A 15,000-nucleotide genomic window follows, 5' to 3' on the forward strand; every position below is an offset into this window, starting at 1 on the left:
GCACCAATACATTACTGTACGAAACTTTTAAAGTGTATGAAAAGTGTAATATAAATACATTTCGATTTGATTTCACAAAACAAAGATGACACGATGATAGTAACGGAGCATGCCCTACTTTTCTCTGGATACACTTTGTGTGCTTCCTTCCCTCCGTGAATATCATTGTTCTATCGAGCAGTCTCACGTCATGAAGACTCACAAACCCAACGTCGCAGCGTCTCCACGACATGTTTTATTAGACTGCAAAGGCAAGTTTGGAAGAATAGGAGCAAGATGCCAACATGTGTCTCTGTCTGCCCGATCCGCACGTGGAGAGTCTCGTGCCTCGCCTAACGGTTAGATGCATCATCAATTAAAAACACGTGACGTGTTCCATCTGCCCCGCTGTGTTCTCTGGCTTGCCTCGCGATGATAAGACGTGTCAATGTTGGGACGTATCGTGAGGAATAAAAGGCTTTCTCTGTTAATATAATATCTCTCCTGTCGATGCTGATAGCGCACAGACTCGTGAAGGACGCGAGGCAGAAGTAACCACCGTTTTAAAAAGTGCCCTTGAGAAGAACTTATTTCACTGGGTGACGGCAATATGTGCAAGAGTATGGCGTGATGGTCTTTGTCTGAGCAACCTGCACGTGGAGAGTCTCGTTCCACGCCTACAGCTGAACAAATCCAATATGAAACCCCTCGTCTCCCCGCGGCTATCATCGCACACATGTGGTTTGAATCAACCGTCATCGTGGGGTCTGATTGGCTGAGAGAGAATTGAAAGCTATGATGTTATTTCATATATAAATAATACAATAAGCCTTACATATGAAGACAGTAGATATGTTGCACTCTGATCAGGGGTCAGTGACCTCGTGACGAAGCATGTATCGATAGTAGCGCTACTCGTCTCATTGTATAATGACATTAAAGGATTCTATCTATTCACTGTAAGAGTATAAAAGCTCGTGTTCAGTCCGATCACTCGGCTGGGGACACGAACGAACCAGAAAGACATCTCTTTCTAGATTTCAAGAGTTTCTGTGGTTGGAATGAACCGTCCTGGCGGCGTCTGATCGGCAGCTTCACGCGTCGCTCTCCGGTTTCTCCACCAGCTTCAGAGCCTCGTGCATGCCGGCGGCCGACAGCTTCCTGTTGATGTTCCTGTAGCGGCACCGCAGGAGGTTGCTGTAGGTGGTCCGCAGGTCGCGGTTGAAGAAGGCGTAAATGAAGGGGTTGATGAGGGAGTTTGCGTATCCGAGCCACAGCAGCGTCCTCTCAAGCCACAGGGGGACGCAGCTGCACTCCACGCCGCAGATGAAAGGCCGCGCGGTGGAGACCAAGAAGAAAGGAAGCCAGCAGAAAGTAAAAGCCCCGACAACGATGCCCAACGTGGCCGCCGCCTTCTGCTCACGCTTAAAAATGGACTGGTTTTTCCTCTTCCTGCGATCCCCAGTTTTTAAGAGGCGAGAAACCCGTGTGCTGCACTCTTCCTCCACTTCCCGCTGTAGCTTCAAAGCCGCCGCCACACAATCAAAACTCTCTTCTTCTTCCTCCACGTTCTCCGTCGCTTCAACGCTTCCCGTTTCCTCCGATACATCCACACGGCGACCGTCTTTTCCTCGCTTGCCCCCTCGGAGAGCCTCCCTGGGGAGAGAGAGGGCACAAGTACACATCCGTTACTAAAGTAGAAGTACAGATACTCGTGTTTAAAAATACTCTGGTGAAAGTAGAAGTACTGACTAAACTTCTTTACTCAAGTAAAGGTAAAGAGGCTTTGAAGTGTACTTCAGTAGAAAGTACCCATAGCTAACAGCTGCTTTAAAGAGTACCTGACCTCCCTTTATATCAATAGAACAATAATGTCATTGTTAGCTAATGAATGTTTCCATGGGAACAACGGCAACATGACAACGTTTCCATTGGTCCCTCTTCTTTAGAGAAGACCAGGAAGTGATGGATACACGGATCGTGTTCCAACCAATAGGCACGCAGTGACTCTAAAGAATAATGATCACGCACCCACACACATTCAGACTAAAGGAACCAGCTGTTTGGGAAATGAGAGAAGTAGAAAGTACAAGTATTTGAGTTCAACATGTGAGAAGTAGAAAGTACAGGTATTTGAGTTCAACATGTAAGAAGTAGAAAGTACAGGTATTTGAGTTCAACATGAGAGAAGTAGAAAGTACAGGTATTTGAGTTCAACATGAGAGAAGTAGAAAGTACAGGTATTTGAGTTCAACATGTAAGAAGTAGAAAGTACAGGTATTTGGGTTCAACATGTAAGAAGTAGAAAGTACAGGTATTTGAGTTCAACATGAGAGAAGTAGAAAGTACAGGTACTTTGAGTTCAACATGTAAGAAGTAGAAAGTACAGGTATTTGAGTTCAACATGTAAGAAGTAGAAAGTACAGGTATTTGAGTTCAACATGTAAGAAGTAGAAAGTACAGGTATTTGTGTTCAACATGTGAGAAGTAGAAAGTACATGTATTTGAGTTCAACATGTGAGAAGTAGAAAGTACAGGTATTTGAGTTCAACATGTAAGAAGTATAAAGTACATGTATTTGTGTTCAACATGTAAGAAGTAGAAAGTACAGGTATTTGTGTTCAACATGTAAGAAGTAGAAAGTACAGGTATTTGGGTTCAACATGTAAGAAGTAGAAAGTACAGGTATTTGAGTTCAACATGTAGAGAAGTAGAAAGTACAGGTATTTGTGTTCAACATGTAAGAAGTAGAAAGTACAGGTATTTGGGTTCAACATGTAAGAAGTAGAAAGTACAGGTACTTTGAGTTCAACATGTAAGAAGTAGAAAGTACAGGTATTTGAGTTCAACATGAGAGAAGTAGAAAGTACAGGTATTTGAGTTCAACATGTAAGAAGTAGAAAGTACAGGTATTTGAGTTCAACATGTAAGAAGTAGAAAGTACAGGTATTTGGGTTCAACATGAGAGAAGTAGAAAGTACAGGTATTTGAGTTCAACATGAGAGAAGTAGAAAGTACATGTATTTGTGTTCAACGTGTAAGAAGTAGAAAGTACAGGTATTTGAGTTCAACATGAGAGAAGTAGAAAGTACATGTATTTGAGTTCAACATGTAAGAAGTAGAAAGTACAGGTATTTGAGTTCAACATGTAAGAAGTAGAAAGTACAGGTATTTGAGTTCAACATGTAAGAAGTAGAAAGTACAGGTATTTGAGTTCAACTTGTAAGAAGTAGAAAGTACAGGTATTTGAGTTCAACATGTAAGAAGTAGAAAGTACAGGTATTTGTGTTCAACTTGTAAGAAGTAGAAAGTACAGGTATTTGAGTTCAACATGTAAGAAGTAGAAAGTACAGGTATTTGGGTTCAACATGTAAGAAGTAGAAAGTACAGGTATTTGGGTTCAACATGTGAGAAGTAGAAAGTACAGGTACTTGTGTTCAACATGTAAGAAGTAGAAAGTACAGTTATTTGAGTTCAACATGTGAGAAGTAGAAAGTACAGGTATTTGAGTTCAACATGAGAGAAGTAGAAAGTACATGTATTTGTGTTCAACGTGTAAGAAGTAGAAAGTACAGGTATTTGAGTTCAACATGAGAGAAGTAGAAAGTACAGGTATTTGAGTTCAACATGTAAGAAGTAGAAAGTACAGGTATTTGAGTTCAACATGTAAGAAGTAGAAAGTACAGGTATTTGGGTTCAACATGTAAGAAGTAGAAAGTACAGGTATTTGGGTTCAACATGTAAGAAGTAGAAAGTACAGGTATTTGAGTTCAACATGTAAGAAGTAGAAAGTACAGGTATTTGAGTTCAACATGTAAGAAGTAGAAAGTACAGGTATTTGGGTTCAACATGTAAGAAGTAGAAAGTACAGGTATTTGAGTTCAACATGTGAGAAGTAGAAAGTACAGGTATTTGTGTTCAACATGTAAGAAGTAGAAAGTACAGGTATTTGTGTTCAACTTGTAAGAAGTAGAAAGTACAGGTATTTGAGTTCAACATGTAAGAAGTAGAAAGTACAGGTATTTGAGTTCAACATGTAAGAAGTAGAAAGTACAGGTATTTGGGTTCAACATGTAAGAAGTAGAAAGTACAGGTATTTGAGTTCAACATGTAAGAAGTAGAAAGTACAGGTATTTGGGTTCAACGTGTAAGAAGTAGAAAGTACAGGTATTTGAGTTCAACATGTAAGAAGTAGAAAGTACAGGTATTTGAGTTCAACATGTAAGAAGTAGAAAGTACAGGTATTTGGTTCAACATGTAAGAAGTAGATAGTACAGGTATTTGTGTTCAACATGTGAGAAGTAGAAAGTACAGGTATTTGTGTTCAACATGTAAGAAGTAGAAAGTACAGGTATTTGAGTTCAACATGTAAGAAGTAGAAAGTACAGGTATTTGTGTTCAACATGTGAGAAGTAGAAAGTACAGGTATTTGGGTTCAACATGTAAGAAGTAGAAAGTACAGGTATTTGTGTTCAACATGTGAGAAGTAGAAAGTACAGGTATTTGAGTTCAACATGTGAGAAGTAGAAAGTACAGGTATTTGAGTTCAACATGTAGAAGTAGAAAGTACAGGTATTTGAGTTCAACATGTAAGAAGTAGAAAGTACAGGTATTTGAGTTCAACATGAGAGAAGTAGAAAGTACATGTATTTGAGTTCAACATGTAAGAAGTAGAAAGTAAAGGTATTTGGGTTCAACATGTAAGAAGTAGAAAGTACAGGTATTTGTGTTCAACATGTGAGAAGTAGAAAGTACAGGTATTTGTGTTCAACATGTGAGTAGTAGAAAGTACAGGTATTTGAGTTCAACATGTGAGAAGTAGAAAGTACAGGTATTTGAGTTCAACATGAGAGAAGTAGAAAGTACAGGTATTTGTGTTCAACATGTAAGAAGTAGAAAGTACAGGTATTTGTGTTCAACATGTAAGAAGTAGAAAGTACAGGTATTTGAGTTCAACATGTAAGAAGTAGAAAGTACAGGTATTTGAGTTCAACATGTAAGAAGTAGAAAGTACAGGTATTTGTGTTCAACATGTGAGAAGTAGAAAGTACAGGTATTTGGGTTCAACATGTGAGAAGTAGAAAGTACAGGTATTTGGGTTCAACATGTAAGAAGTAGAAAGTACAGGTATTTGTGTTCAACATGTAAGAAGTAGAAAGTACAGGTATTTGAGTTCAACATGAGAGAAGTAGAAAGTACAGGTATTTGAGTTCAACATGTGAGAAGTAGAAAGTACAGGTATTTGAGTTCAACATGTAAGAAGTAGAAAGTACAGGTATTTGTGTTCAACATGTGAGAAGTAGATAGTACAGGTATTTGAGTTCAACATGTAAGAAGTAGAAAGTACAGGTATTTGTGTTCAACATGTAAGAAGTAGAAAGTACAGGTATTTGAGTTCAACATGTAAGAAGTAGAAAGTACAGGTATTTGTGTTCAACATGTGAGAAGTAGAAAGTACAGGTATTTGGGTTCAACATGTAAGAAGTAGAAAGTACAGGTATTTGTGTTCAACATGTGAGAAGTAGAAAGTACAGGTATTTGAGTTCAACATGTGAGAAGTAGAAAGTACAGGTATTTGAGTTCAACATGTGAGAAGTAGAAAGTACAGGTATTTGAGTTCAACATGTAAGAAGTAGAAAGTACAGGTATTTGAGTTCAACATGAGAGAAGTAGAAAGTACAGGTATTTGAGTTCAACATGTAAGAAGTAGAAAGTACAGGTATTTGGGTTCAACATGTAAGAAGTAGAAAGTACAGGTATTTGAGTTCAACATGAGAGAAGTAGAAAGTACAGGTATTTGAGTTCAACATGTAAGAAGTAGAAAGTACAGGTATTTGAGTTCAACATGTAAGAAGTAGAAAGTACAGGTATTTGAGTTCAACATGTAAGAAGTAGAAAGTACAGGTATTTGTGTTCAACATGTGAGAAGTAGAAAGTACAGGTATTTGAGTTCAACATGTGAGAAGTAGAAAGTACAGGTATTTGAGTTCAACATGTAAGAAGTAGAAAGTACATGTATTTGAGTTCAACATGTAAGAAGTAGAAAGTACAGGTATTTGTGTTCAACATGTAAGAAGTAGAAAGTACAGGTATTTGGGTTCAACATGTAAGAAGTAGAAAGTACAGGTATTTGGGTTCAACATGAGAGAAGTAGAAAGTACAGGTATTTGTGTTCAACATGTAAGAAGTAGAAAGTACAGGTATTTGAGTTCAACATGTAAGAAGTAGAAAGTACAGGTATTTGAGTTCAACATGTAGAGAAGTAGAAAGTACAGGTATTTGAGTTCAACATGTAAGAAGTAGAAAGTACAGGTATTTGAGTTCAACATGTAAGAAGTAGAAAGTACAGGTATTTGGGTTCAACATGTAAGAAGTAGAAAGTACAGGTATTTGAGTTCAACATGAGAGAAGTAGAAAGTACAGGTATTTGAGTTCAACATGTAAGAAGTAGAAAGTACAGGTATTTGAGTTCAACATGTAGAGAAGTAGAAAGTACAGGTATTTGAGTTCAACATGTAAGAAGTAGAAAGTACAGGTATTTGAGTTCAACATGTAAGAAGTAGAAAGTACAGGTATTTGAGTTCAACATGTAAGAAGTAGAAAGTACAGGTATTTGAGTTCAACATTGTAAGAAGTAGAAAGTACAGGTATTTGAGTTCAACATGTAAGAAGTAGAAAGTACAGGTATTTGTGTTCAACTTGTAAGAAGTAGAAAGTACAGGTATTTGAGTTCAACATGTAAGAAGTAGAAAGTACAGGTATTTGGGTTCAACATGTAAGAAGTAGAAAGTACAGGTATTTGGGTTCAACATGTGAGAAGTAGAAAGTACAGGTACTTGTGTTCAACATGTAAGAAGTAGAAAGTACAGGTATTTGAGTTCAACATGTGAGAAGTAGAAAGTACAGGTATTTGAGTTCAACATGAGAGAAGTAGAAAGTACAGGTATTTGTGTTCAACGTGTAAGAAGTAGAAAGTACAGGTATTTGAGTTCAACATGTAAGAAGTAGAAAGTACATGTATTTGAGTTCAACATGTAAGAAGTAGAAAGTACAGGTATTTGAGTTCAACATGTAAGAAGTAGAAAGTACAGGTATTTGGGTTCAACATGTAAGAAGTAGAAAGTACAGGTATTTGGGTTCAACATGTAAGAAGTAGAAAGTACAGGTATTTGAGTTCAACATGTAAGAAGTAGAAAGTACAGGTATTTGAGTTCAACATGTAAGAAGTAGAAAGTACAGGTATTTGGGTTCAACATGTAAGAAGTAGAAAGTACAGGTATTTGAGTTCAACATGTGAGAAGTAGAAAGTACAGGTATTTGTGTTCAACATGTAAGAAGTAGAAAGTACAGGTATTTGTGTTCAACATGTAAGAAGTAGAAAGTACAGGTATTTGAGTTCAACATGTAAGAAGTAGAAAGTACAGGTATTTGAGTTCAACATGTAAGAAGTAGAAAGTACAGGTATTTGGGTTCAACATGTAAGAAGTAGAAAGTACAGGTATTTGAGTTCAACATGTAAGAAGTAGAAAGTACAGGTATTTGGTTCAACATGTAAGAAGTAGAAAGTACAGGTATTTGAGTTCAACATGTAGAAGTAGAAAGTACAGGTATTTGAGTTCAACATGTAAGAAGTAGAAAGTACAGGTATTTGGGTTCAACATGTAAGAAGTAGAAAGTACAGGTATTTGTGTTCAACATGTGAGAAGTAGAAAGTACAGGTATTTGTGTTCAACATGTAAGAAGTAGAAAGTACAGGTATTTGAGTTCAACATGTAAGAAGTAGAAAGTACAGGTATTTGTGTTCAACATGTAGAAGTAGAAAGTAAAGGTATTTGGGTTCAACATGTAAGAAGTAGAAAGTACAGGTATTTGTGTTCAACATGTGAAGAAGTAGAAAGTACAGGTATTTGAGTTCAACATGTGAGAAGTAGAAAGTACAGGTATTTGAGTTCAACATGTAAGAAGTAGAAAGTACAGGTATTTGAGTTCAACATGTAAGAAGTAGAAAGTACAGGTATTTGAGTTCAACATGTGAGAAGTAGAAAGTACAGGTATTTGAGTTCAACATGTAAGAAGTAGAAAGTACAGGTATTTGAGTTCAACATGTAAGAAGTAGAAAGTACAGGTATTTGAGTTCAACATGTGAGAAGTAGAAAGTACAGGTATTTGAGTTCAACATGTAAGAAGTAGAAAGTAAAGGTATTTGGGTTCAACATGTAAGAAGTAGAAAGTACAGGTATTTGAGTTCAACATGTGAGAAGTAGAAAGTACAGGTATTTGTGTTCAACATGTAAGAAGTAGAAAGTACAGGTATTTGAGTTCAACATGTAAGAAGTAGAAAGTACAGGTATTTGAGTTCAACATGTAAGAAGTAGAAAGTACAGGTATTTGTGTTCAACATGTGAGAAGTAGAAAGTACAGGTATTTGTGTTCAACATGTGAGAAGTAGAAAGTACAGGTATTTGGGTTCAACATGTGAGAAGTAGAAAGTACAGGTATTTGGGTTCAACATGTAAGAAGTAGAAAGTACAGGTATTTGTGTTCAACATGTGAGAAGTAGAAAGTACAGGTATTTGAGTTCAACATGTGAGAAGTAGAAAGTACAGGTATTTGAGTTCAACATGTAAGAAGTAGAAAGTACAGGTATTTGTGTTCAACATGTGAGAAGTAGATAAGTACAGGTATTTGAGTTCAACATGTAAGAAGTAGAAAGTACAGGTATTTGTGTTCAACATGTGAGAAGTAGAAAGTACAGGTATTTGAGTTCAACATGTAAGAAGTAGAAAGTACAGGTATTTGTGTTCAACATGTGAGAAGTAGAAAGTACAGGTATTTGAGTTCAACATGTGAAGAAGTAGAAAGTACAGGTATTTGAGTTCAACATGTAAGAAGTAGAAAGTACAGGTATTTGAGTTCAACATGTAAGAAGTAGAAAGTACAGGTATTTGAGTTCAACATGTAAGAAGTAGAAAGTACAGGTATTTGTGTTCAACATGTAAGAAGTCAAAGTTAAAAGTCGTCAGAAAAATAAGTAGTGGAGTAAAGTACTGATACCAGAAACATGTACTTAAGTACAGGAACAAAGTATTTGTACTCCACTACTTCCTACCTCTGTGAATATAGATATCTTATCCTGTCTAAAGTATTTGGTCTCCACCCCTCTCACCTCTGCCTGGGGAAACAGGTGATGGTGTGTTTGGCGGCGCTGAGTTTGGCCGCTCTGTAGATCCGGTTGTACATGATCAACATGACGGACATTGGGATGTAGAACGCCACCGCCGTGGAGTACACGGTGTATCCGAAGTCCTGACTGATGAGACAGACCCGTCCGTCGTTTACGTTCTGCGCCCAGCCGAAGAGAGGAGGGAGGGTGATGGAGGCGGAGAGCAGCCACACCGACAGAACCATCTTAGCCATGCAGCAGCCGGTCTGACGCACTGGATACGTGAGAGGTTTGGTGATGCCCAGATACCTGAGGAGAGAGAGAAAGGTGTTGGTGTGTGCTTCGCTTTCTGTTAGAACTCTCCCTGGTCCCCGGCTCGAGCTTCAGCCTCTGATCCATGTGTCTGTGGTCCTCTCCAGAAGGGAAGCAGTCATCACATACAGAGCATCAGCTAGTTCCTGAGCAGTGTCCTTCACATGCTGATATCCAAGAGAGGGAGTTACAGTCACAAGATGGAGGAATACCGGTTCTTGTTATCATACATCCTGTCATGAACAAAATACTGAGTTTTTCTCTAAATCGGAAAAATCTGACTTTTTCTAAAAATGTTGACTTTTTCTCCAAAAATCAGACTTTTTTCTCAAAAATCTGACTTTTACAAAAAAAATTGACTTTTTCTCAACATTTCAAAATTCTGACTTTTCTCAAAAATGTGACTTTTTTCCCTCAAAATCCAACAAGTCTGACTTTTTCCTGAAAAATATGACTTTTTCTCAAAAATTTGACTTTTTCCTCAAAAATATGACTTTTTCTCAAAATTTTTACTTTTTCTCAAAATTTTTACTTTTTCTCAAAATTTTTACTTTTTCTCAAAATTTTTACTTTTTCTCAAAATCCTGACTGATATCAAGAGAGGGAGTCACACAGTCACAAGATGGAGGAACAGAAAGCAGTATTCAATGCTTACTTCAGATTAGCTCCACGTCAGAAATGAGCATGCTTGATGTCTCTCTCCATAGAGGCTGAGTCATCATGTTCATCACATAGCTATCATCTGCCTCAAGCAGTCCTGATGCTCTTCCAGGTCATCACACATCCTGTCATGTTCACAGCTGCAGTTGATACCCTTGTTAGCATGCTACTCTCATATTGGAAGAGGACACTCAGGACTTTCCCAACACTTCTCTATATTTAAAGGTTCAAGGTTAAAGCACATGTTGAGACACAGAGGCAACTCAAAGTGCTTCATGTCGGCATTCAACACATAATAATTAAAAACAAACAAACACAAAAAAGACGACTAATAAAAGCGATAAAATACTGGTTGCCGGTAAAAGTGCAATGATACGGAACGGTTAAAGGCTCTCAGGATAGGCAGCATTAGAAATACAGATGAACCTAAAAACATTGAAAGTTGATATGTTACGGCTGCTGACAGTATTTTCTGATGTATTGTATGTATATATGTACATTAAAGCGTTAGACTCTAATATGACTACAAAATGAAATCTGACTTTATCCAATGTTCAGGTTTGTGTTCCTGAAATGTATAAAACAAATTTGCATATTCAAACATGCTATTTCAGAAAACGTGTAATACAAAAAACAATGGTCTCAATGTAAGTCATTAACTGGAGAAATGTCTAGCGGATATCTCTAAGTTAAATAAATGACCCTATTCTCTGTTCGCCTTAACTTCCTCTTTATTATTGCTTGGCTTTTTGACCTGCTTTGCCTCCGCTACTGTAACACTGTTAACGTCTATACTAATAAAGTTATTCTGATTCAACAAGGTGCCTTTGAGTCAACACCAATCTGTGGTGACCGTATGCAGACCGGCTGGAAACAGGAAGTCCAGAGATGCTGAGAACGATCATGTGACCAGGAAACCTGTCAGTGTCACCTATCGTGCTATTTTCACCAAACAGATCATTCTAGCCACGCCTCATGTCCCTCTGTTTCACTTCCTGTTTCACTTCCTGTTTCACTTCCTGTTTCACTTCCTGTTTCACTTCCTGTTCCACTTCCTGTTTCTAAAGTGCTGATTTGGGTATAAAGCTTTAAAGAGGAGGGTCTGAGCTCATGCGGGACCCGGCAGCTACCGTCTAAACTAAATGCTGCCGTGATGAAATGCCATATCATGGATTATCAAGGATCTGAAACAGTCTGGAGCTCAAAGGCTTTCTCTCTTGCCGGTTACACCACAAGGTGAGTTCCTTTCTACTTCCTGCTTCTTCACACACATGCTCTCCAGCACAGGTTAGCTCTGACTGTTAGCCATGCTAATGTAAACACCGACCATATTACGTCCAAAACAGTCGGGCATTGTTTCTGATAGCAACGTTTCTGATTGGCCCGTGGGTCCACATTTCAGATGTTACGTCATATCGGACGCAAATCTGGATCAGCTCCGTTGTTCCCCGTTTTTAGAGATTTGGGTACGGAGGAAAAGAGAGAGGGTTTTATTTCCTGACGCTACGTGAGTTCCCCGACACACCGGGACACACCGGGGACACACCGGGGACACACCGGGGACACACCGGGGACACATGGTGATGGAGAGAAGACATCAGAAAGTGCATGATAGGTCCCCTTTAAATAAAGAGCCGGTCTGGAGCGTCACGGATCATAACGGGAAATCAGGATACTAAAAAAGTGAATTTTCTTCCAGATACATTTCTAAAGATGGTGGATGACCTGAGCAGGGTTACAGTGTTAGGACAGATACATAGTGTGTGTTGTAAAGGATCAGATGTTCTCTCTTCTCTGTCAGCTGGTCTGTGGGGCAATACTGTAAGAGAGAATCGATACTTCGACTTTCTGAATCTGCTTCATGGTTTTCACTTTCTGTTTCGTACTCTTTCATAAAGGAATCACGGACAGAGAACCCATCAGAAAGGTCTGATCCTCTGCAGCCCCCTTTGTCTGCCCCTAAACCTTTCACAGTGCCAAAGAGATCCTCCTCACAAACCCAACGTGACAGCGTCTCGACAACATGGTTTATTAAACTGGGTAAAGGCAAGTTTGGAAGAATATAGATGTGGCCAACATGTGTCTATTTCTGACCAATCAGCACGTGGGGAGTCTCGTGCCACGCCTACAAGTTAGATAAATCATTAATGAAAAATATATGAAGTGTTTTATCTGCCCCTGTGTGTTCTCTGGCTTGCCTCGCGATGATAAGACGTGTCAGTGTTGTGCATCTCTTTCGGAAAAGAATGCTTCTTCTCTGTTAAAGGTTATAATAACTCCGTGATGGACACGTGGCGACATTTTAAAAAGTGCCCTTGAGAAAAGCCACAGGGTGCCTCCTCCACACAAACCGCACGTTACAGCGTCTTGTTTCTAAATATCTTATTAGCCTGGGTGATATTTGCAAGACTGTGGCGCGTAAAAGGGACGGGATGCCTGTGGCCAACACGTGTCTATTTCTGACCAATCAGTTTTATTCCATGCGTAAAAGTTAAATAAATCATGAATGAAAAATATATGACGTGTTTTATCTGCCGGTGTGTGTTCTCTGGCTCAGAGTGAAACCATCTCTGTGAAAGGCTATGATAACTCGACCTGGCGATGCTGATTACGCACAGGCAGCACATCGCATCCATGGCGATGAACAGAAGTCTCCATATTTAAAAAAAGTGCCTTTGAGGAAAACTCCTGAGCCTCCACACAAACCCCACGGCTTCTAAAAGTCTCATTAGACTGGGTGGTGGCTATATGAGCTAGAATGTGGCGCGTAAAGGGACAGGATGTGTCCACAATGTGTCTATTTCTGATCGAGTTCTGCACGTGGAGAGTCTCGTTCCGTGCGTAAAAGCTGGATACATAAAGTTGTGTATCTGCCCTGGTGTATTCCACAGTCTAAATAACTAAACAAGATGTTGTGGTTTTATGAATGAAAGGTTAAGAAAGCTCCATCTCACCTGTCGATGCTGATTACGCACAGACTCATGATGGACGCGGTGCAGCACATCACATCCATGGCGATGAACACGTTACAGAAGAACTGTCCGAAGATCCACTGACCCCCGATCAGATCCGTGATGCTGACGAACGGCATGACGGCCAGCGCCACGGACAGGTCTGCCACAGCCAGGGACACGATCAGATAGTTGGAGGGCTGCCGGAGCTTTTTCACGAAACAGACGGAGATCACCACCAGCATGTTCCCGCAGATGGTGCTCAGCGTCAGCATGGTGAGCACCGCGCCGATCAGCACCTTCTCGAACGGCCCGGAGCCCGGCATCTGCTCCCCGCAGCGCGTGCTGTTCATCTCCATCACCAGCGGCTGGCTGGAGGTGGATGGAGACGTCGTTGCTGCCGCTGCCGCCGCCGCTGCCGCTGCCGCTTCTGCCGCGCCTTGCGCAATCTTCAGCAGCCGCGGCCCCAGACCCTCCGAGATCACCGCGTTTCCTCCGGGACCTCCGGCTCCTCCTGTCCGGTCTTCTATCATGAAGGACGACCTCATGTTGCCACTCGCGAAGCTGCCGTTACTCGCCCCCACAAGCCCCATGCTGCTGTCTGTGTGTCCTTCTCATCCATGCATTTGGAGACTGGTTTGATGGTGACATGTGCGCGCGCGGGGATGCCACAGTTAGAGTGAGGAATGAGTAACTCCTGTCCCCCCTCCTCGCGACCCTCTTCCCTCAGAAAACCGCCAGTCTTCTATTCACAGCAACACGCGTCCTGACGCGCGGCGCGCAGACCTGATGTGTGGAAAGACACATGTATAGACCGCAGTGCCGCGCATTTATACACAAGTTGACGCGTGACGTCAGAGTGCATGTTGGGTGGCCCTCGGCGGCAGAATACACGATCCGCATAAACAACATGTGCCTTATCAGAGTGCATTGTAGGGACATGTCTTGGCAAGGGCACATGGATGACCGGGCGTAATTACGCAGCATGGATTTCAGATGCATGTTGGTGTCGCCTGTGTTATATAGCATCGCTCCCTCCGCACACGCACACACAGACAAAGACACACAGACAAAGACACACACACACGCACACACACAGACACACAAACAAAGACGCAGACACACGCACACACATACACACACATACATATACACGCACATACATGCACACACACACGCACGCACACACACACACACACACACACACACACAGACAAAGACACAGAGACACACACACACACACACACACACACACACACAGACACTGGGAGAGATCACACACACACATACACACGCACACAGACAGACAGACGCACACAGACAAAGACACAGACACACCGACACACACACGCACACACACACACAGACGCAGACACACACACGTACATACATGCACACACACACACGCACGCGCGCACACACACACACAGCAGAGGGCGCAGGACACTGGGAGAGATCACACACACACACACAGACACACCACACACACACACACACACACACACACACACACAGCAGAGGGCGCAGGACACTGGGAGAGATCACACACACACACACACAGACACACCACACACACACACAGACACACCACACACACACACACACACACACACACACACACACACACACACACAGCAGAGGGCGCAGGACACTGGGAGAGATCACACACACTGTGAATGGACAATAGATTGTGAAGGGAGGAGATTTTTGCTCTCCTATAAATAATCCATCTCGGGCACGCGGACATGCTTCATACTTCCATGGAACCTGTATCCTTCCACTTCACACGAAGACACAGGGTGGCTCATGACTTTTCTCTGGACACATCATTTCATGTTAAGGTTGTTTTCTTACAGATAAAGAGGTGCTTCTTCTTCTTCTTCATCATGTTCTTCGTCCTCTTCTTCTTCATCATCCAGCACTAAATTAAAAGTG

The 15,000-nt window shown here is 40.8% G+C and overlaps 1 protein-coding gene across 1 annotated transcript; it reads right to left on the minus strand.

Moving 5' to 3' along the window:
• Positions 1-942: 942 nt before the first annotated feature.
• LOC117440867 (5-hydroxytryptamine receptor 7-like) lies at positions 943-13,825 on the minus strand. The gene is made up of 3 exons (XM_034077090.1): positions 13,069-13,825; positions 9,146-9,451; positions 943-1,635 (listed from the first exon to the last, which is right to left on the minus strand). Exons 1-3 carry the CDS (start codon positions 13,656-13,658, stop codon positions 1,074-1,076), a joined length of 1,458 nt encoding a protein of 485 aa, XP_033932981.1. The 5' UTR covers positions 13,659-13,825; the 3' UTR covers positions 943-1,073.
• Positions 13,826-15,000: the final 1,175 nt, after the last annotated feature.

This window comes from Pseudochaenichthys georgianus, unplaced genomic scaffold, assembly GCF_902827115.2.
Source record: "Pseudochaenichthys georgianus unplaced genomic scaffold, fPseGeo1.2 scaffold_1284_arrow_ctg1, whole genome shotgun sequence".
Taxonomy (NCBI): Eukaryota; Metazoa; Chordata; class Actinopteri; order Perciformes; family Channichthyidae; genus Pseudochaenichthys; species Pseudochaenichthys georgianus.

What these genes read in the sequence shown, in the direction of transcription:
- LOC117440867 (XM_034077090.1), bottom strand. Translation starts at nt 13,658, where the DNA reads ATGGGGCTTGTGGGGGCGAGTAACGGCAGCTTCGCGAGTGGCAACATG. An exon ending in TGCGTAATCAGCATCGACAG is followed by an intron (nt 9,452 to 13,068) that starts GTGAGATGGAGC and finishes CTCTCTCCTCAG; the next exon opens with GTATCTGGGCATCACCAAAC. An exon ending in ACCTGTTTCCCCAGGCAGAG is followed by an intron (nt 1,636 to 9,145) that starts GTGAGAGGGGTG and finishes CTCTCTCCCCAG; the next exon opens with GGAGGCTCTCCGAGGGGGCA.